Raw genomic sequence first — 23774 nt, 5'->3', positions numbered from 1 at the left:
TGCAGTAGGACAGTAAGGTCCATGTTCCCTTCTGCCAGCTGTTCTGCAGGAGCAGTAACTTCTGGCAGCTTGCTGCAAGAGGATGCTGGGGATAATAGCATCTTACACTGCTGTAGCTAAGGGTATTCATTAAAATCCACAATAAAGAACTACCATTTTTTATCGTGCTTCCAATAAAATTTAAACTATGTTACTCTTATCTTCTGAATTTTGAACATCTGAATTTTCAAGGCAAATAAATGTGTTTTTAAATATCCTGATATTTTGGGTTTGTTCCCTTGAATTTTTCAGTGGTCCTTGTATCATCACAGCTGTTGCCTTTGACACCCAGTTGCCACTCCTGGCATTGTTGTAACATAAAAGTTGCACCTGCACATTTGTAATCTCAGTGGGGATCTGTCTGAGCAGAATTAAAAAATATTAAAAAAAAAAAGTATTTTTTAAAAATATTTTTAACGCAGTTGTTGTGTTTTTTAAATGTATGCTCTGCTCATGTCAAGTGTTTTATTTTAAAATGGACTAACTTTTTCAGAGAGAAGACTGTAAACCATGCCATTTTTGGCAACTTGTAGAAGTGTTCAAATTGCTAACTGATGCCTTCAGGGGAAAAAATACAGGAATTAATTACAGTCCATCAACATGCAGCTGCATCTGGAGTTCAGAAATTTGGGAATAACCTGGACCGTATGCAATTTTTAAAAAATTCACTCTTTAGTCTGAGATTGTAGTTTGTTTTTTTTTTTTTTTTTTTAAACAGCGCTTAAACCCAGCTGAACATAAAGTCACTTTTTTCCTATTTGGGCCCAAACCCCTGAATTAATCTTAGACCTACAGAGTGGAGCTAGATAGAGCCCTGCGCTACAGGAGGTACCATCTTCATGGTTATATTTAAAACAGTAATTTCGGCTTCACACAGATTCTCAGAATCCTTGGGTACTTTCTTAAGTGTAGAAATGTTAACACCCAAGCTTCCTAAATCCCAGTTTAAGTGAATTACGTACTGTCTAAATTTATCCTTCCGTTTCTGCTTGTTACAGCACACACTGATCGTGTTTAGTACTCCAGAGGAGCAAGGGAGCAATACAGATGGAGTAAGCCCTGATGTGGGGATGAACTTCCAGGCATTCCTTTCAGAATACTTTTTTTTTTTTTTTAATAATTTAATGGCACTTTTCACCTACTACATAGTAAATATTAGCACAGAGAACTAATGCAGGTGCAAAATTAGTTTTAAGTAATTTGCAATTCCTCTAGTTCTGTTCCTATAAACTTTCTTTGTTGCATTTTAACAGATCTGTGCAAGGAATGTATTTAAATGAAGACTTTGCACAAAGTAACTCAGATGTTTGTATCAGTAGAGTGATTCAGCCCCTAGTCAAGGTCCTCAGGTTTTGTTGTCTGTTTTGTGTAAACATAAACACGCAAGCTTATGTTTTGCTTGTATAAAATGCTAAAACCAAGGATGTTCCTAGGAGATGTGCTCTCTTTCAGCTACAGACATCGTCCAGGCAGACACCTTTCTCAGATAACCTGTATACTTTGAAGAACAGGAATATTGGATGAATATTAAAATTAGGCTAATTTACCTGAGGGACTGTAAGATCTGCCATCTTTTTTGAAAGGATTTATAGTGGTGGAATTTTATCAGAGCAATTAGCCATAAAAAATGGCATTTTATCCCTTTTACTCTAGAAAAATAGTCTTCGTAAGATGCCTCCGTATCAAAACTGATCTTTTTGAAGGTATTGCGGTGCTAGTAAAACTTTAAACTTGAAGGAGAAAATACTATGCTGGCAAACAGTGGGAAATATTTTGCAACAAATATTCTTCCTTCTAACTCTGAGTGTTAAATTCAAAGTGAAAAAAGCTTGTACCTCTTATGAGAACAGTATGAATGTTTTTAGTAGGATCATTACTTGTGACTAACATTAACCTTTCTATAGCAAGCCTTGTTCTCGTTACATGAATACAATATTAAACAAATGGAGTAATGGTTTACTCCATTAATAAAAGAATCCATTTTATTATAAATATCTTGTTTTAGAAAAAAAGTAGTTGGAAAGTTGATCGGTTGTATTACATGCACTAAGAAGTCTTAATAAGGACTGATGAGGGAAAAATACTTTTTTTTTTTTCAATGACGTTTAGTTTACTATTTTTCCTGTATAGCTGCATCAAATGCTCTTGGAAGAGTTTCATTCTTTTTCATAATTGTAAAAAGACAAAAAGCAAGTGGGAACAATTCCTCCAAATGACTTTCTCCTTACTGTGAAAACAAAAAAAGTGAGTAGGGAAGGATATTTTTAAAGTTGTGCTTTGAACGCATTACCTGAAGTACAACTTTGAACACTGTTTTGTTTTGTTTTTGTAGTATTTTCATGTGGCGACTTACTGTTCTTGTATTTAATGAACCAAGCTATAAAATACAGAAGTTGGATGCATTTTTTATAGATGATCACTATTTTTGTGAGGCCACCAATATTTGTCTAGAAGGTACTTTGTATGGTTTCACAGTATTTTCCAGACAAAATTGAAACCAAAGATAAAAAAGATTTTTTCGCCTTTCTAAATTCTTAGATGGTCTGCAAAAATATTATCACAGGGGTTCAAAACCAATAATCTTGTGTATATTCCTGCTAAGTGTATATTCCTGAAAGCTGTAATTTGCATTGACAGGAATGCTTACTCACAGGGGTATTGCTTCCATTTTTTAAAATAGTTTAGTGTAGGACCGTTTAATAATTTATACCATTAATCTTTTTAGAAGTTGGAGTGGATGAGCCTCACTGATTTTTTGCTGTCAGGTGTGTGGAATAAGCCGCTCCCCGTGGCGTGGGAAGCAATGGCTCTTGAAGGAAAACTGGAAAGGAAGAAGTTTCAGCTTGTGATGTTTTCTTTATCAAGATACATAAAGAACACCTGAAAGGTCTTTTGTTGGTTTTAAACTTTTAAGCTTTGGGGGGAATTTAACATTAGAAATCAGGTCTTGTTTCCCATTCTTTGCTTAAGAGACTTTAAGGACAATTGGAAAACAACTAGGATTAAGACTTCAAAAATGGCAGAAGTGTATCCTCACTGAAACTAAACATTAAAAAAAAAAAAAAGGCTACTGATAGAGGCTTTCTCACACATTGCTTTGTACAAATTCAGCTATGGTTGATTAAATCTAATTAACTGTTCCAGTTTTCCAGTGTAGAGACAGCCTGAGAAACACTTAAAAGTGGGTACCTTTGACAGTGACTCAGCCTCTCCTAAATGGCGAATAAATGGATGCCTATTTCCATGTTCTTTGAATGGAGGAAAAAAAATAACTTTTATTTATGCATCAGAACAACAGCAAGTCAACACGACTGGAATGCTTGTCCATCTAAGGTCACTTGTAACACTGATGCAACAATAAACACTGATGTTAGCTTTTCACATTACTTCTGCATTAAAGTTAGGCACAAAATACTGGCAACATGACAAAAAGACTTCACTTCTCAAGACATTTAACATTTCCTTCCGTCATCTGAGTAACTTATATAACTTGTAAAAAATTACTATTTCTGTTCAGGAAGCAGTAACACCCCCACACGTAATTATAACACTGACACAGCAGAAATCTACCATGTACATGCTGAGGTTGATCCAATAGCATCTGAAGTGCAATGCTGTTTTCCAGACTGCACCTGAAAGGAACCAAAGGCTTCTCCAGTTTCACCGCCTCCTCCAGCAGCTCGTAGCTGTTACTGAGTGAAGCCTAACTCCCCAGGTTTGAATGTTTAGCTATGCAAACTCACCTGGGTTTTAATGTTTTGTTTTGTTTTTTGTTTTGGTGGGGGTGTTTTTTGTTTGTTGGTCGGTTCATTGGTGATGGTGTTTTGTTTGCTTAAAACCCAGAGAACACTTGTTGCTTATGTGCAGAGACTAGGGTTGGCCATACAGCCCGTAAATGAGCAAGTCTTCCAGCAGATGAATAGTCCTTCTCTAATTACCTAACCAATGAATAAAAAAAGTAAATTGTAAAATACCCCACTTGCCATCAGATTTTTGTGACTTGAAGTGGTTACTCCTGATGGGCAAGAAACTAACCGAGTGTGACAGTCACAACTGATTAAGTAAAATGCGGTGGGATTGTGCAGTTACTCTGGGACTCCTCTGCTGTCACCAGTGCTGTGCATCCCAGGTTAGAGCTGTAAGGGAAGGACAGCAAAGGACATGATGACTTTCAAGACCTGTATTTTGTGTAGGAGAATTAATTTTGACAATAGTGATGCAGATTTTCATGTTTGCTTATTCCCTAGAATCTAGATGTCTGAAGGGTTTGGTGTTGCAAAATTGATTTTAAGATTTAAATTTGTAGTTTCAGACCAGCACTTTACATACAGTGGTGTAAGAGTAGAGCTATAATCCACGCTTCCTTCTTCAGAATGTGCACATTACGAACTTTAGGACATTTTCATATTTTCACATCCAAAGGTTCTTACAGAGACAATACATTTATCATCTTACTTGAAATTGTCTTATACTAAGAACAAAACTAAACAACATCACAGCTACTTATTAGGCAACATCACAGACCGGGTGAATTTTGACTGAAGTGGCAAGAAGGCAGATAATACCCACTGACTATCTTCAGAAAAGTGTATGTCATTTCATTACACTGAAATTCACACTATACAGACATCGATACTATATATATGTAAATATATATATATATAGGTAATTTTTGGCAAAACAGAGCACATTAAATACTTCTCAATCTTTAGAAGACAAGCTATAAAATGCTACATGTGACACCCGAAACCAAGCTTCTACAGAATATGCACAAATACAAGGTAGATGTTTGGAACCACAAAACTCTAGATGGGAAGGAAAAACACCTTTTAGATAGAGATACTTAAAAACAGAGATATATACAATACCTTGGAGGCAAAAGTACGTTTTTGGTTTGCAACAAATTCAGGCTTTTGCTTCAAATTAGGTAAAATGAGGATTTTGAATGCCCAGGCAAGTACCCGAGCTGCTGGATTGATTTCTTTAGCAATGCCTGAGCAGCAAGACAGAGCTTGTCCCAGGCATGGGTGTGCAACCATAAGCACAGAGCAAGACAAAAAATCTGTCTCCAACCATCTGTATCCTGTCTTGAAAAGACACCTAGACCTGTGGCTGGGGAGAAGGATGATGTATTCTGGAGATCAGGTTGTTGAGTCTGGAACTGCAGAAAGTAACAGAACCAACCCAGTTCTCATACACACTCTGCCTTCTGCCTCTCCCCCGCCCCCCCCCCCCCTTTTTTTTTTTTTTTTTAATGCGCAAATTCCAGCACTCAAGTAGCTCGATAGACCCAAATTGTTTGACATGCCTCTCTGAGGCTGCAAGCAGGGTTTGGGCATTGTACAGCAGATGAGAGGGAACCCAACCCCTTCGGGGCTCCGTGCTGGATCGTGGCCACGTGTCGTGAAGTCCAGCTCTCAGGCTCAGCGCTGCTGACTCCCGGCGGGCAGCAAGGCACCTCCAACGGGCTCCCAGTCTTTGGGATTTCACGGGTGAAGCTACATATGCAACAGTACTCTGTGAGTTTTTTCTTAGTCTTTGCCTGTTAACATGCAGCGAGGCCACTGGAGCCAGAAGATGCTGCTGGCAGAGACTTGCCCACGCATAGGCATGACACTGTCAGTGTCTGGGGTCTGTGGATAACACACAGCTTGGCCACAGCCACGTTTTGATGTCCAGCATTTGTACAACATTTTTGGGTGGAGAAAGAGCCTATGTATTTGGGGAAATCTTGCAGGAACAGTATCTCCAACCCAAAAATGAGAACTGCAGCGCCTAATGTCCTTTGTAGATTCATCCTGTTGTGGGCAAGGTTTCAATGCTCAAGTTGAAAATACTATGAAAACAATGTAATAAACACTCCTCCATTTACAGAAAACAGCTTCACTTAGACAGGTAGTTAAGCCTATCTTTTTAAGCAGTATTAAGATATTTAACTCACTCCAAGACAGCAAGCCTTATGATACAGACCTGCTGTCTTTTCAGGAGTGTAACAGCTAAATAGGTAGGCAAGTATGTACATATTGTAAGGATGTTATAAACCTTCATATCTCCTGTTAAAAATTCAGTAATTGCCTTATCTGCTCAGTTTGCAATGACTGCCTCCTTAGCAGCGTTTTTTTACTTTTGGTCTCCCTAGAGGAAGAAGCTACTGCTGGTAGTAAGTGTTTCTGCCCATAAGAAATCACCCCAGAAACCTTATTTAGGAAACTAATATCTGGAATTGGGGGGTGAGGATTCATATTCAGTGGTGGAAGAAAACCTGGCCTTGTCTGAGAAAAGTTATCCAGTAACAAAACCCCTGAACCCCGTCTTTCTAGAACAGTCTGATTTCTTCTGCTCAGGGGAAGAGGCGGCATGCTCTCAAATAATTCTCTAGAGCTTGGTAACAAAGAGTGAGATGCAGAGCTGATCTTCTTCTTTCCTATCACTGACTTCATGTCTTCCGCAGCAGCAGGACGTAGACTAGTAGTTAACTGAGAATCAGAGCTGTAATGATTTGCTCCTAAGTTTCTTTTCTGGATAATACTACTCAGGTCTGAAATGAAGCTGATCTGTCCTAAACTGGAATCCTTACCCACAGGAATCCCACTGGGGAAAAGCCTCTCTTCGCCATAAAGAGTCTGAGAGTTCAACTCATCATATGATGATTTCTTCGATGCAGTTTGATCAATAGCTTTCAGTAAATGAGCAGCGTCTTTTATGTCAATACTTTGGTGTCTGGTAATGAACCTCTTTGACAAGGCAAGGCCATTGATTTTAAAAGAGAGCTCTTCTGGAGTTACATCCTGGATCTCTCCATGTAAAGAGGCAATTTTACTCTGGTGGAACAGCGGAGAGCTCTTTATCCAAGGTTCAGAATGCAGCTGCTGCACTTGTGCCAGCTTGGAGACTGCATTGGTTGGGCTGGAATTTCTCAGTGAGACTGACTGAGACGGATTGTCTGTGCTTCTGGGATGGTCCAGATCCTGAAAGCTGAAGAGTGCACTTTTAGTCTCATTCGAGCTTGAAAGTGGGGGTGGAGATGTTTTCAGTTCTATTTCGGATGGGGACGTGCAGGCATCTGGGGAACAGTGCTCACTGAGGTCCGCAGGAGGCACGTTTAAGTATTGTTTCGTTGTTTGCCTTCCTGATGGAGACTTGTCTGTTGTGATTATGATTACCTCTTTTCCTCTGGCTTTGCAGGCGTTGAGAAGAACTTCCAGGGTCTCTTTGTCTTCAGAGTTTATTGCGTACACCAGCGCAGAGCTGTTAGAGTGATCTTGTAGGCTCGGGTCAGCTCCGCTTTTCAGCAGCAGAGAGACCACCTCAGGCCCTGCTTTTTCTAAACAGGCATGCATCAAGGCTGTCTTTCCAGACTTGTCCTGTATGTTCGGATCTGCCTTGTTTTCCAGCAGATATTTAACCATCTTTGCCTTGCTGACACTCTGGGCGTCCACGTGTTTCGTCTTACAAGCAATCATTAAAGGGGTTTCACCCCTGTCGTTGCTTTCGTTGATGTAGGCCCCCCCTTCCAGTAACAGCCTGGTGAGGCGCAGTCGGCTCTGGTAGACAGCTCTGATCAGGGAATTCCCTTCTGTCGGCAGGTCCACGGTCTCATTCATGGCACTTGTCTCTCAATCACACCTTCCTAGCTGCTGGAAAGAACACCTGGCGCTCAAAGAAGACAAGGAGGCACAAAAAGAAGGAAAAAAAAGGGGGGAGGGAGTGTGTCAGCTTTTTGAATTGCTCCTGTAAACTCACCGCTACTCTGTGACAAGAGGGAAGATAAGAAGGAAAAAAAAAGAAAAAAAAAAAAGGTAGTCTTGCCTCCTAAACTTCAAGAAACGCACTAAAAATTTTAAACAATATTTGGCTACACTTAAAATATTTATGGATGCTTAATACACAGCTGTCACTTTTTATTTTTCAGGCTGCTGTTGCTTCTGTCACAGCCTGACAAATAAGCTGCAAAAAAAGTTGAATTCTCCACACTGTGATGTTTTTATACTTACTATACCCAAGTGGCTCTGCTGCAGTTGTACCGCTCCTGATTTGCACCCGTGGAAGCAAGAACTGAATGAGCCCTGCAGCACATTTTTCACTGATATAAGTTACTGTGTCACATTCACTTTTTCTTTCTCATAAAATGACAGTGCTCAACGTCTAGAAATTAGTGAGAAAAAACAAATTCCAAGGTATAACAAATAAGAAAAGCACAAGCACTCTTTGTTTGTTTATCTAAGAAGTAACCGTTAAATAGTTGGAATATTAATGTCTTCTATAAAAAGTGGTAATATTTGGGGAAGCACGCTACCTTCCTTTTGTGGATTGGAAAACATACTAGTTTGAGTGAAACGGCATAAATGAAGTGACGCAGGGGCTATTGCATTTGTCACGAGGATCAGTAGTAGGCTGAGAGGTGTCCACTGCCTGGGCACAAAGTGTCAGCTCTAAAAGAAAAGAAGTATTTGATAGCATCAAAGAAAATCAGAAGGTTTCGCTTGAAAAAAAATATGAGCTCAATGTGATGCAAATAATGAAAGGTCTCGTATGAATATACACCCACACACATGAAAACAAACAAAAAAATGCTTTTATTTATGTGATTGTTTACCTATGTGGAGGGAAAATCTTCAGAGCCAAAATAAAAATCAGTATTTAACAATGGGCAGAGCACTATAACACCAAGACAGGATACACATGGACATGAAAACTACTTGTTTATTTAGAAGGTATTGCTAGAGAAATAAAAACATTTAATTGGCTTAACTGCAAAGAAAATGAGCATATGCACTGTTATTTACCATTGAAAGCACTAGTAATATTTTGCTGAATAACTGAAAAGAAGCAACTTCATTCTGGTTTTCTTCAATATTGGAGTTTTACTTTGATTTCCAAAATCAAAGAAGAGTATCAACGTAGTTTGTTCTAAAAGTCCAATAAACAAAAAAAGTTAACTGAAGTACATACACATGAGACTTTTACCCCAGATTCCCCCCACCATGCAGTTTCACTCCACAGCAACATGCTCCACAGGCAGAGGGGCGCTTGTTCATCTGTGGTTTGTCAGCCACGATGTGAACAGTTAGCTCCGGGGCTTCACACTTACCATGTGTTAGTAAAACACTCAGCTATTATTGATATAGTCATTAGTTGTTGATGTGGTGTAATAAAGGTCATATGCAGCAAGTATTTTAATAAGATACCACTAAATATTTGGAATTTCAGGGGAAAAAAAACAAACATACACAAACACATGTGATGAAGCGGTTTGAGTTTGATGGCATTCATTACTTTCTGGGCTTATGGCCGACACAAAGACTGATCATTATCTACACATGACCAAAATCCTATCCTGAGAAATTAAGGGGGACCAAAGAGGGCCAGAATTTCTCTGTCCATTCTCAGGGGAGAAGACGTCCCACTACAATCACTGGTGAGAATGGGGACACCACTGTGGTACTATCACATTTATTTGATTTTTATTGATAAAACACCTTTTAAAGTAATTGCACTCAAACTACTTTAAGGATTCATTCTATTATACTGGAAGTACATGATTCAGTATTGTCTATCTCAGCTTTTGTTGATGTGCAAATCACTATTATGCAATGTACGTTTTTGACATGTAAAACATTCAAGATTATTAAGTCTTTTTTTTATAAAAGTATCCAATACATTGGTGCATTTAGGTGTCCAGAAACAAGTTAAACAGAAATCACTTTTAGATAGCACACATGCTGGAATTCTGATGTGCTCTCCCTTATTTTTTACATATCTGTAAGTCATTGGCAATTTTACATTTCTTTCATGTTTGTCTAAGACTTTTCTGATACCTACCTGCTTGTGTTACCTAAGTGATGGTATGTAGCACTTACAGAAGTCTTTTCATCTATAGAAATTCTTCTAAGGTGACTGGTCAATGCTAAGCCAAAAATGAGATTGTTTTTTCTGGTATCTGACCAAATATCACCACCTGCTTAGCTGTCTCCATAGGCTTTACCTGGACTATTAATGTAAGACGCATTAGAGTAAGAATAGCCTAAACCAATGGAATTTCAATGTTTGGAGTAGATTTTGCACTTGGAAGACCCTGTTTTGCCATAGCCCTCCTGCAGGGTCATTTAAAGCTCAATTTCTAAGCACCTTTTAACATCTTCAATAAACTGAGATCTGCAGAAGCTAGAAAAAGCATCCAAGACATTTTCCCATCCATGCTTAGACAAAATTGCTGTTAGAAAAAACGCAAAACAGACCGTGAGGTGCTTACATCCTGTTATGATGGGATGATGCAAGTACCTAAATACAGACAGGATGCAGAACATAGCATTGGAAGGAAAAAAAATCATTTGTAAGAGACTGCTTCTACCACCACCACCCCACTCCTGCTGTAAAGTAGGTAACTACACATACATAGACATACGCACGCCCAGATGAAAACTGATCAAGATTCATCTTTAAGCATCTCTTGACTTCACGGTGAGGAAGAAACGACTACAAGTCAGGCAGCATGTGTTCCCAGGACGCTGTATGAACCTGGTCCGAGGAAAGCCCAAAACAACAAAAAGAAAGTGTTACAGATTTGTAAGCGGAACAATATAAGGCAGAATACATTCTTGAATGCTAGGTGAAATAACCACGACTTCACCTGGAGAATCCATCCATTGCAGGATAATGTGCTCAGAGCTGTGTCATCCCAAAATTGCCACTGTGGAAACAAAATGTAGCTGGACTTCTCTAAGACCCAGAGTGACACTGGCTCAATGGAAATGCATGTGCCACACCTGGACAGGGTACACCCCGCTCCAAAACAAACAAACAAAAAAACAACAAACAACCCACCCACAACACTTACAACTAGTTAAGTAGTTGAATTGAAAAAACACTGTTCAAGCAATCTCCTGAAAATATTTACTCACTTGATAATCTATCACAGATTGATGCTAAACAAATTGGGACTACACATTCCTCAATCGTAATTATCTGTGATGCCAGGAACAACTGCATATGTTACCAAGATCTCAGGAGTGGCACAGCTGCTTTTCAGCTGTGGAGATAACCTTGTGCCAAGCTGGCTGTTCAATGAATGATGAACTGTGCGACCTAGTTTATGACAGCAAATCACAGGCTGGTCTGTCGGATTATTCACAAATTCCTGGTGTTCTTGTGCAAATCGTATTCCAGGAACGCTCCTTCTGTCTGGGAAGAGATTTGTTCTGTTTTCAAAGAGCAAAGTTGTCCTGGAGACTGTTCTGAGATGAAGTAGCACAAAGCAGCTTTCAGAATGAAAATCGATTTTCGAAAGCAATGATGGTTTGTACCCAAGGAGGAGCGAGGCAGTATTGTGGATTTGTCTTGGGTCCTATCCCGAGGTCTGGCTGGCAGATAACAAGTAACGATAACCTAGAGCCCTATTCTGATAAAGGTGTTGCTGCCATCAGAGCGGGAAAAGCCACTACAACTTCTAAGTTTTAGCACTTGTACTCCTGTACGCCTTGCTTACCACATCTGTAGGCAGCACTTAATTACTAGGAGAAACTCTGGCAGAGTTTCGTTACAGGCAACAGCGGAAATACTCAAAAAGTTAAGGGGACAAAAGGCTCAGTGCTGAAACAAGCACACACACCAACATTTCCACTAAGCAAAGGAGTGCTATGAAACAAGGCTATTGCAAGGCTATTCCTTCTTTTTTTTTTTTTTTCAAAGTTAAAGCCAGATTTTCTCGGTGTGCCCCAGCACTCTCTGAATCACACGTGAGCTTTCTCAGCAGTCCTCAGGGCATCAAAACCCCTCCAGTGACAGGAAGGGCATCGGGGGCATCGGTGGGGCTTAGAGGCTGGAAGAGCACAAACCTGTATCTGTGATTCCCACACCCATCCTAACTTTGTGGGCTCTCCGGGCCAGCACGACAAGCAGCCTGATCTCCTACACCGTGCTGTGAGCGAGTTTATCCCGGCTGGAAATTACTTCTGAGTGAAAAAAAGCCACCCCCACGACACCGCCACCCCCCTCCCTGAGCGCCACCACGCCTGCCGCCCTCCCAAGCGCTATGTCCCACCTGGAAGGAAATAAAAATAAAAATAAAAACATAAAAACAACCTGTGGGACGAGCAACTTCTCCGCAGAGCCGGCAGGGAGAGCGCACCCGTAACACGCCGAAAGCTCCCGTCCAGAGCCGGCCGCGGGAGCCCCCCGGCCCCGCTCCCCTCGTTACCTGTCCCCGCCGCCGCTCCTCGGGCGGGCCCCCAGCGCCGTCCCATCACCTCCCAGCCCAGCCGGGTCGCAGGAAGGCGCAGAGCCGAGAGATTTTTTATTTTTTTAAAAAATGTGCGGGTCCCGCCCGCTTTATAAACCGGCTGGCTGCCGGCAGAAAGCCCCGCGGGCATGGCGCTGGGCGGAGCGAGCTACCCGCCACCGAGCTGCCCGCCCTGCCCTGCCCAGCCCTGCCCAGCCCGGCTTGTCCCGGCCCGGTCTCCTCATGGCGATGTCTTCCCTCCTTCCTTCCTTCCCTCCTCAGCCCCACAGCCTCTGCCAAGCGGCTTGCCCCACGGCACAGGGCACCTCGCCATGCCCGGGACCCCCCGGCCCCACCACAGTGCAGGCGGGAGGAGAACATGGCCGGCACCCCTGTGGTGACGCCTTCAGCTGTGGTGACCCGTCCCCTCGTGTGTTAGGAAGAAAAGAAACAAGAAGCAACCCTCCATAAACACTTCGCCCCTCTTGCCACTTACTACTGCCCTACTTACTACATGAGTTGATTGGTGTTTAGTAATTTGACAGGTTTCATAATTTGCGGGCTGCCTGTGGCTAGCTTCCAAGGCGAGCTCAAGGGACAACCCTCAGCCACCCCACCTGGAGCTATGCCCAGATCCTGATGGAAATGCTACAGCTTTTGATGCCAAAGGGCATCAAAATGCATCAAATTTTGATGCATTTCAAACATAAGTCTGTCCCTAGAGTACCATTAAGCGAAAATGATCACCTAGAGATGAACAAGAAATGGAGAAATTTGTCTGAGGTCTTTTTCATTGCAGACTGAAGAGATTCTTCCTTTGAGTGTACTCAACTTTTACTCTGCAATAATCACCAGCTACTTCAGTGGGCAAAACTGCTGAAGGAAAAAGGGGGTTGGGTGCTATTTGTTTGTGGGAGGTCTAAGAGTTTTGTGATTTCATAAATTGCCTTACTTATCTCACACAGCTTCTTCAATATTAAGCAAGCCCAAATCCAACCAGAGGGTTATATATTTCATGACTTTTTTTTTTTCTTCTTCAGAAACTTGTGGACACAGTCGTCGGAGATGAAGGCCACCGTGTCAGTATGGGTTTACCTTGTATCACGGATTTTCTCTCTGCTGCTTGCTCTTTGCCAGAAGCAATCTAGTCAAAGCATGCCAGAAAGATGTCTTCTTTTACTGATACTTGGTGTTGCCTAACAATCAATGAACCTCAAAGCAAAAAAGCCCCAGTGGTTGGGATTGTCTTGGGTTGCAGGCAAAATAAAAAGTTTGTCTGCAACTCCACTTCCATGCAACATTACTTTATACAGATTTGTCTCCTGAGAGGTAGGCTACGTTATATTTTCCAGAGTGGCTAGGACAGCCGGAGCACCAGAGAAGCCTCAGTAAGAAACAGTTATTCCAGCAAAACCAATGTGTGATTTCTTTAATACAAACTCAGAAAAAAAAAAATAATTACAAAACAAAAAATTCCTATCAAATAGAATGCATTGGTCTCTTCTCACAGCTACAATGTATTTTTTCTGAGGTTATCTGAGGATATAAGATACCAGAATGTGTCCAGAGGAGGGCAACAAAGAGTGCGAATGGACTAGATAGAGGGCATGACTAAGGAGGAGTGGCTGAGTTCCTTTGGTTTGTTCAGTTTAGATGAGACAGAGGTGACCTCACGGCAGCTTACAGCTTCCTCACCAGAGGGAGCAGAAGAGGAGGCGAGGCACTGAGCTCCTCTCTCTGGTGATTGTTACAGAATCACAGAATGGATGGGATTGGAAGGGACCTCAGGATGCCACCTGGTCCTACCCACCTGCAGGGCAACCTGCTCAAGGTGGGCAATCTACACCAGTGCTCAGTCACCTGCACAGTAAATAACTGTTTCTTGATGTTCAGACATAATCTACTGTCTTTCAATTTGTGAACATTGCCTCTTGTCCTGTCCCTTGGCATCACTGAGAGGAGCCAAGCTCTGTCTTCTCTGTGCTCTCCCTTGGTGTATTTGTATACATCAATACAAATGAACCCCCAAATCCTCTCTTCTCTAGACTGAAGAGCCTCAGTTCTCTTAGCCTTTCCTCCTAGGACAGGTGCTTCAGGCCCTTTATCATCTTCATGGCCCTTTGCTGGAATCTCTCCTGGACACAGCATTCCAGGTGCAAAGGAGAAGGGAAGGAACACCCCCCCTTGACCTGCTGCAATGCTTTGCCTAATGCAGCCCACATACCTTTTGTCTTCTTTCCTTCAAGGGCACAGTGCTGGGTTGTGGTCAGCTTGGTGTCCACCATTCCTCTTCTGCCAAGCTGCTTCCCAGATGGGTGGCCCCTAATATATATATATTTGATCCTCCTTAGGCAGTGCAGAACATTACACTTACAGAATCATGGAATCACCTAGGTTGAAAAAGACCTTCAAGACCATCAAGTCTGATCATCTGCCTGACCTACTGAGTCCCATCGCTGAACCATGTCCCTTAGTACCACATCCACATGTCTCTTAAATACCTTCAGGGATGGGGATTCCATTTCCACGGGCAGCTTGTTCCCATGCTTGGCCACCTGATGCATGAAGAAATTCTTCCCTAATGCCCAATATAAACCTCCCCTGGCACAAATTGAAACTGTTTAATGGAATCATAGAACAGTTTGGGTTGGAAAGGACCTTAAAGACCATCTAGTTCCAACTCCTGACATAGGCAAGGGTGCCCCAGATGTGGACGCAGTACTCCAGGTGGGACCTCACGAGGGCAGAGCAGAGAGAAACAATCACCTCCCTCAGCTTTCTGGCCTCTCTTCTGTTGATGTAGCCCACGATGCAGATGGCCTTCTGGGCTGCAAGAAGTCCTACACTCCTGGCTCATGTCAAAGTTTTTGCCCTCCAGAACCCCCAGGTCCTTCTTCACAGGGCTGCTCTCAAGGAGTTCTTCTCCCAGTCTATGCTCATGTCTGGGATTGCCCCAGCCAAGTGCAGCACCTTGCACTTGGATTTGAGTCTCATTAGGTTCACCATGTCTCCAGCCTGTCCAGGTCCCTTTGGATGGCATCTCTTCCTTCTGTTATATCAACTGCATCACTCAGCTTGGTGTCATCTGCAATATCATACTTTCTACCCTTTTTAAAAATGGGAGTGATGTTTCCCTTTTTTTTTCCAGTCACCAGGGACTTCACCTGAGTGCCATGAGTTTTCAAATATGATGGAGAGAGGCTTGGCAACTGCATCAGCCAGTTCCCTCAGGACCCTGAGGTGTGTGCCATCAGAGTGCGTAGACTTGTAGCTGTTAAGTTGCATCAGGAGGTCCCGAACTTGCTCTTTGCTTACAGTGGAAGGGACTATGCTCCCCCAGCCTCTACCTAGAGGTTCAGGGACTCGAGAGATTTGGGAATCCTGACCACTAGTGAAGACTGAGGCAAAGTTGTTAAGTACCACTGCCTTCTCCATGTCTGTTTGACCAGCAGACCCTTATTCAACTGTGCTTGTTTCCTACATTCCCTGCTTGATTTATTACATGTAGGAATAGAGAGCTCTTGTGCTCCAAGGAAAATATCCTTAAAGAGTTGCCAGCTCTGATCAGATCCTCTGTCCCTACGGACCGTGTCCCACGGGATCTTGTCCACCAATTCTCTGAACAGCTGGAAGTGTAGAGGCACTTCAGCTGGGCTATGGGCTGCGTCCAGTCTCCTTCTCACGATTATTGGTGAAAAAGTTAAACAAATTCGGCCACAAGATTGAGCCCCAGCTCATGCCCCTGGTGACCAGCCACCAGCTGAACTGAACTCATCGCTAGGACTCTCTGAGCCAGACCATCCAGCCAGCCCTTCATCCAGCAAGCTGCCCATCTGTCCAAGTCATGAGCAGCCAGTTCCTCCAGGAGAATACTGTGAGAAATGATGTCAAACATCTTCACCTTGCTGAAGCCATGCTGACTACTCCTGATCACCTTACTGGACTAGTTTATCTGCTGGGTGCCCCCAGTGATGCTTAGGGACTGCCCTTAAGAGGATTTCCTGCAGATATCCCTGATATTCCACGGATATTTTCTTGGAGTGCCGACTATCACAAAAGCCCACTGCGACGGTTTCACGCAACACTGTGGAGAAGTTTTGGCTGCCTTTTGTCTCTGCGACTTTCTGCAGTGAGGACACGACAACTGTCTCCCCTGCAAACAGTGTTAATTGTGGGGTCTGTAGTGCCTTATTGTGCAAGATCCTGTACTCATCTGTTTAAAAAGGCAGCTGCTGCCTCAAAGACTTTGTCATCTTGGCATATAAAAGACAACAGGTGAATGCAGTAAACAAATAGGGGAGCTGAGGGCAAAGTAACAGCGAAACAATCAGGCATGTTCTGTATAATAAGCGGCAGTTACAGGGCACCAGCAGCCTTGATGCTATGAAGGGCTTTTTTAGGCATCACAGGAGATAAGTTTCCAGGAGGAATGTGAAGGAGATTTGTACTGTTCTACTTTTCAAAGGACATGACAGGATTGGTTAGGCACAGGCATGACTAAGAGCTGGGTGAATTGTAAGAATAAGCTACTAAAACAAACAGCATCCCAAGGGCAGCTTCTTCAGTTACTCTTTAACCTCGTCTTTCAAAAACTAAGTTGGGAGACCGTCCACAGATTTATTTTATTTTATTTTATTTTTTTCCCCCTGTGTTGTGATTCTAATTATCTTTGTTTTCTTTTATTCTCTGCACCTCACCCACATTGTTAATACTCTTTCCATACCAAGCAGCCTGAGATGGGCATGTATATCGAACACCCACTCTTCAGGAAGGTTACTGCTCTTCTCAGACCTGCTATTGTGTGAATTATATAAGGTACGGAGGCGGTGTGCGCTGGTGTATGGTTCATCAATTCTGCTGCTTGGGCATCTTCGCTTGTGTGGTTTCTGCAGCTCTCATGTACACTTTCTTATTGTGCCTCCTGTCCTTGCTCTCATTGTATTGTTGTGCTTATGATAGCCAGCATAAATCTTCTGCAAAAAGAGTGTATCACACACATTCTTAGAAGAGCACTTTTAGAAAGATAATTAGATTTTTTTTTTTTTAATACATGTCACAACTTCCTCACTTTCTGCTACTTTTAATTAGGTATAGAAACAAGTATTGATATCAAGAAGTTAATTTTTATGTTAACAGTGAAGATGGGTGGAAAGCCAGAGTAGGGAATACAGCAATGCAGTCCAAGGTTTATTCAAAAATGCAGAGGATGTTTGCATATGCACATGACATATTAGCCTGCTACACTTTTTCATATCCCTCTCAGGATTTCTATCTACCCAGACCTTTTTTAATATTTCACTGACATTTGGGCTAGCTACATATCTACCAGGGGAAAGTTTTATGGTCATAGCATACTAATATTCGTTTTAATTAACCAAAATGTTCCACTGCATTGATTCTTGATAAACTTTTGTTCAAATACAGGCAGGTAGACTAGAACTAAAGGAACACACTTCATCTTATGGTAGCCTGCTCCACAAGCTGCTGGAAAGCCAGAGCTGGAATGCAGACCTCGAGCCCAGGATCTTTGTTTTGGGAAGGTGGCTTCAGACCTTCAGTCCAGGCTGTGCAGCTGGGAGTCTGGGCACAACAGTGAGACCTGGCGGGGTTTCTGAGCACCACTGAGGTTTGGGGGAAGGTAGCTGCTTCATCGTGTTTGGGTGTGGAGGGGAGAATGGAAATACCTTCATCTGAAACAAAAAACATTGTGGATTTTTATTTCCATGGGAAACTGTAAGCACTTTGGTTGTCACGTCTATTTGGAGAGCTCATTAAAACCATCCTGCACTGACCAACCTTAGCCTACACCAGAAAAATCAATTAAAATGAAGAAGGGCCTATACATGTTTACTGTATATAATTAAATCTATATTGATGCGTTACTGTGTAAATCACGGAACAGTACCATATAAGTCACTCCACTATTTTGTAATATATTGGTACTTTTTTTTTTTTCTTTTTTCTTTTCACTAAGCTGTGAACAAATGAAAAAAATAGAAAGAGTACCTTACTAGGTTTGGTTTTGGTGAATAAAAAAAAACACCAATAACAACACTGAAATTAATGTAATTGTAATTTGGTACCTAAGTTTAGGTACCATTTTAAAACATGCACAGAGACAGCTGTTTACTGTGCAGGAACTGTTTGCCAAGAGGAACACAGTAATACTTTGTAAATAATAGTGTTTCTTAAAAATTCTTTCATTAATTTCAGCAGGTACAGCTGCTTGCTGGCTTAAAATAATGAAAAGGAATTATGCTTGTGATCTAGAGATGTCACTGTAGTGGCTTACAAGCCAAGAAAGGGGACAGGGGCAGGAGGCAGGGTACAGAGGAATGCTGTTTTGCTTCAACAGTAACAAGCAAAAACAAACAAAGAAATTAGGGCTCCACTAGCCACACAAACTGGGGCTCACACAAAGCCACAACTCTGCGCATCGTACAAAATCTAAAGTAAAATGTTATTGCTTTATTGGTTCCTTTACTTGGCTAATTTTGACTTTGAGGTATACTTTATGCTGTACTTTCTTTGCTAGATCAGTCGCTTGGAGTGATCACACCAGGCAAGAGCTCCAAGACAGGTCCTTTTGACCTGGTCTGGTGTGACCTCTTCAGCTTCAGTGAGTCAGCACCAGAAGTGATACTTCTGATTTCTTTCAGGCATGTTTTAATTATGTAGTTATGAAATGGAAGCTTCGTTCTCAAACACTATGCTCTCTGAAGTGTTTGGTGTATTTTGGCTAATTACTTCAATTAAAAAAAATAATAATGACTATGCATGGGAATTTGTCATGTGGTACTGACAGGAATAATTATCACTGGTGAGGTAGCAGAAGTCCTTAAAACAATTTGAGAGACTACATTGCACTGAAATGTCTGGTTCCACAAGTGCATCCATTTGCAACACTGTGCAACACACGTGCTGGATTCCTAAGTGCTGTAAGTCAGCAGGTCTGTAGGACAACCCTCTTTTGGGAGGGTTATTTCTTTGTGTATGAACCAGATGCTACTAATCCATGCAAATGTCCACAGAGCTGGTACTTTCTCATAAATGTGTTCAGAAACATTGAAAATAGATTGTGAAAGAAGTATTTTTAAATGTTTTGACACAATAATGTTAGGCATATTGGTAAAGTAAAATGGTGCAAAACATGCTTTCTACTATATAACAAGGACTTATTTCTATATTGTGATTCTAGTTAGAAGGAAAAATCAAATAATGGTTCAAGACATCAACTGCTAGTTTCTATGTTTACAGGCCTGTTTGAAATTCATGTACTGGTGATTTTCAATTCCGTCTGAATCTTTTACACTATGATAAGGAAAACTGTACACTCACTGTTTGATTTCCAATTTTATTTTTTTTTATTTTTTATCTTCCCTGACAGAGCTTATTTATCTTTTATCTATTTATCTATCTATCTATTTATTTATTTATTTTAGCAGTCCAAGCAGTAATTTGTCCATAACATGAAGAGTCTAGATTTCCTTCATATGAGGATAAATAAGTTACTCAAAGAAAGGCACAAGTACTTTCATTACAGGAGAAAGTTTTCTGTACCCTATGTGAACTGCAGGAGTTCCTATGGGTACTTGGAATTTCATACTAGTATTAATACATAATGGATTATGCAGTAGAGAACAGTAGAACTGCTGTATGACAAAAGCAACAGCATCTACATGATCCCATCCGAAAGAGAACCATAATTTGATGGACACTGGGACTCAATACTTTAAAGACATTGATTTTAAGTGACAGAATTAGCAATATGCACAGCAGGACTTGGTGAGGAAAGAACTCAACTACAGAATGCCTTCTTAATTGGCTAAATAGCAAAGACAGATAAAGAAAATTTAAATTAAAATTAAGAAAATCAATTCTTTCAGAACTAAGTATGCTAAAGTCATGACCTTTTCCACCTAGGATTCTTGATTCAAATTTTAACCTTTCTGAACAAAACCAAAAAAGATCAAACAGAGTGATCAAAACTCACTTCTTCCACTTACGAAAATGAAGCTCTCTTTCAAGCTTATTTCACAAGAAATAGTTTTCAGGAGATTTTATTTTATTTTATTTTATTTTATTTTATTTTATTTTATTTTATTTTATTTTATTTTATTTTATTTTATTTTATTTTATTTTATTATTTTATTATTTTATTTTATTTTATTTTATTTTATTTTATTTTATTTTATTTTATTTTATTTTATTTTATTTTATTTTATTTTATTTTATTTTATTTTATTTTATTTTATTTTATTTTATTTATGTAGCAGTTCTCTTCTGTGAGCGTGTTGAATGGCCCAGCCCGGAGCCAGAGAGAGCATGACTGAATTTCTGGGGCATTTAGGACACTGGTGGACATCTCATCTAGGTCTAGCTGAAGACTGATGATATTACGGCTCCTGTTTGGTCATCACTAGGAGCTGCTGGCCCAGCTGTATCAGTAGAAAGGACCACTTGAGAATTTCCTGAAAAAAAGTCTCAAGAATATAACCAGAAGAAAGACTCGGAGTTTTAAAAAAGCTTGAAAGCTTGTCTGTTCTCTTTCTGACCATGTCAGTTAATCTAATAAAAGATACCTTACAAACTTTGCTTACACAGAACCACAGAATCACAGAGTCATTAAGGTTGGAAAAGCCCTCCATGCTCATCTGGTCCAACCGTCCCCCTTCCACCAATGTCACCCACTAAAGCATGTCCCCAGACACCACGTCCAACCTCTCCTTGAACACCCCCAGGGACAGTGACTCCACTCCAATGCCTGACTGCTCTTGCTGAGCAGAAATGTCTCCTCATTGCCAACCTGAACCTCCCCTGGTGCAACCTGAGGCCATTCCCTCTGGTCCTATCACTGGTTACCTGTGAGGAGAGGCTGACCCCCAGCTCCCCGCAGCTTCCTTTCAGGCAGTTGAACAGCAATGAGGTCTCCCCTGAGCCTCCCCTTCTCCAGACCAAACACCCCCAGCTCCCTCAGCTGCTCCTCACAGGCCTTGTGTCCCAGGCCCTTCACCAGCTTCGTAGCCCTGCTCTGGACATGCTCGATGGCCTCGATGTCCTTCTGGTAGTGAGGGGCCCAAAGCTGAGCACAGCACTCGAGGTGCAGCCTCACCAGAGCAGAAAAGGAAAGGCCAAGAAAAGCTAGTAGGTTCCTCATGTGGAGCTACAGAAATGTCTGCTTTCCACCAAGAGAAGCAGAAGGCCAGCCTGGGCACAGAGCTAAGTCTTAGGCTACTGGATACTCTGGGATAGGACTTGTGCTTTCAGATGTAGCTTGGGCACCTCAGGATAAGATTTTGTATCTTAGGATTTCAGTGTAGCTGACAAATGCAGTTACTGAAACATCCAAATTCCGAAAATTCTTCACTTCTCAAATTCTTTGTCACATCATCTTACAAGTGCTGTACCCTGGGGCAGTTTGAAAATGTTCCCACTGTAATAATTTTACTTAGAGAGCAAACTAACACAAGAAGCTGTGTAATCCTTCTAGATTTTTTTTTTCCCTACCTCTCTTTCCCCATTTTCACTCTTTTGTTCCACGACCTGCCTCTTCAGAAGATTTTTGTGAGTGCACCTTGACTTGGTAGGCTTTATCCCCACAGTCCTGCTGGGCAAGCAGATACAGCTAAAGCACGGCTCTAAGGCAAGTGCCTTCTAGTTTTCTTCTAGACTCCTCTTAGCCACCTCATTTTCTGCACTGATGGATAATCAACTCTTTCTGTAGCCTTTTCCCCCTCTCCAAATCAGCTGATATCAGCTCCAAATCAGCTCATATCTTCCTTTTCTGTTAGCACTGCTTTTAAGCCCTTCAGAATTATTTTGGTTTTAGATTTAAGCCTTTGACAAATTTGCTGCAGTCTGATGAAGACAACGTGGTAGTCTGGTCCCAATTAGGAGCTCATGTCAAATGCTCTCGATGCTTTCCTTAGATAACATGCATAAGCTAATAATTGCCATTTTTCCTTTTCTGATTTCTCCTTGTGTTCTGTATATATACTAATAATATTCTGCTGTCTAAATTAGGAAACTCATATTACTTAGTATGTACCTATTTTTTTTCTTTTTTCTTTTTTTCTTTCTTTTTTTTTTTTTTTCTCCATAGATTGTTCTCCATGACAGAGGTTTGTTGTTGGAATGTTCCCAGTTCTGTCCTTGAATACACCAGGGCTGTAACAGTACTAGTGAGCTACTTAAAACATTAGCTTTCTACTACCAAATGGAAATTGCCATCCACTTTCAGATAAGAGAGATAATGAATAAAAGACAAGCAACAGAAACACTAATGGTTTGTTTTTCACCTCTTATGCAGACTCTCTGGTTTTGGCTATCTTGTTAAAACTACTATTATCCTTAAAAATTAATTTTTTAATCTGTTTAGAACACTTTGTTCCTGGGAAAGCATGAATGAGGTGGATTAAATTATACTGTACTATACCTTTCTTGGTGATTGGTAATTTCACTGTCACTCATGACGCTGTTCATTGCACTTAGCTGCATGGAAATGGAGAAAAACATGACGTTTCCCCATGCACTAGGCATAATGGGAACCCGTGGCTTTTCACAGCATCACACATCACTGAGGTATGGGAGTAAACAAAACATGGGAAAGCTGTATTTGGAACAAAAGATCTTTTTTATTTTATTTTATTATTATTTTTTTCCCAGCAGTAATATAGAATATTCATATATGGGGAGGTGACAGGAACAATGCCTGGTTTAGGTGAGCAGCAGACAATCAGCCTGTGTCGTGCTTTTTCAACCCACCTGTCAGCCAGTGAAGCACTGCTTTTGAACAAGGCGCCACACAAATGCCAGCTAGTAGCTCTGGCCTTGTGTTTCTTGTTTTTTTTTTGCATTAACAATCTAAGGTATCTATAAAAGGGCACAGAAAAAAAAATCTGCAGAGTAATCATCCACTGGAAATGATACACCTGCCAGCAAACTGTCCCATGTGCTTCTGACATGTATGGAGGCCTACACCCTTCTGTCTATCCATCTTCAAACAGTAAGCATTTAACCCTGTGGTGGTTGGTATTTACATGTAGGTGGTCTTTAGGATGAATGCATTTCTTTTGGACCTAACTTCACTGCACACATATTCATAATTCGCAATTGAAGCTTGTAAGGCATATCAAAAAGATCTAATGCAAAAGGTGCCATCTAAATGCAGTGTCATGAAAGAACAAATGCAAACAAAACTTGCACGTTGTTGGCAGGGTGGCATACTAACAGACCTGTCACGAACATGCTATGAACAGTTGTTAGTAGAAATTGCAGTATTGTTCCAAAAATTCTCATATCCTCAAATCACACACCAACCTCATTTCTTGTAGAATTTGACAAGTGAGGGTAGCTAATTTGGGGACAAATTAGACAAATTAGCTACTCCAAAGACACAGAGAAACTACGCATGTCCCTTGCAGAATTGCTTGTATCCAAGCAAAACTTCAACAAAACCAGAGTGGTTCTGCAAACTTTTGACAGTATCTCATCCGATATACGCTTAGGCAGAAACTTT

The 23774-nt window shown here is 41.2% G+C and overlaps 1 protein-coding gene across 14 annotated transcripts; it reads right to left on the bottom strand.

The window, feature by feature from the left end:
• Nucleotides 1-3294: 3294 nt before the first annotated feature.
• On the bottom strand, nt 3295-12527 carry ANKRD34B (ankyrin repeat domain 34B). Of its 14 annotated transcripts, none has more exons than XM_072031329.1 (4): nt 12121-12527; nt 10435-10557; nt 8826-8949; nt 3295-8471 (listed from the first exon to the last, which is right to left on the bottom strand). In XM_072031329.1, exon 4 carries the CDS (start codon nt 7641-7643, stop codon nt 6096-6098), a length of 1548 nt encoding a protein of 515 aa, XP_071887430.1. In that variant the 5' UTR covers nt 7644-8471; nt 8826-8949; nt 10435-10557; nt 12121-12527; the 3' UTR covers nt 3295-6095. The 14 variants fall into 14 exon arrangements, with proteins under 14 accessions (XP_071887430.1, XP_071887422.1, XP_071887426.1 ...); XM_072031321.1 differs by adding an exon at nt 10670-10729 and having other exon boundaries at nt 8826-10557; nt 12236-12527; XM_072031325.1 differs by having other exon boundaries at nt 12236-12527.
• Between the last annotated feature and the right edge of the window lie 11247 nt (nt 12528-23774).

This window comes from Anas platyrhynchos, chromosome Z (genome assembly GCF_047663525.1).
Source record: "Anas platyrhynchos isolate ZD024472 breed Pekin duck chromosome Z, IASCAAS_PekinDuck_T2T, whole genome shotgun sequence".
Taxonomy (NCBI): domain Eukaryota; kingdom Metazoa; phylum Chordata; class Aves; order Anseriformes; family Anatidae; genus Anas; species Anas platyrhynchos.
The sequence above is the reverse complement of the archived record's forward strand: the minus strand, read 5'-3'. Positions and strand labels throughout refer to the sequence as shown.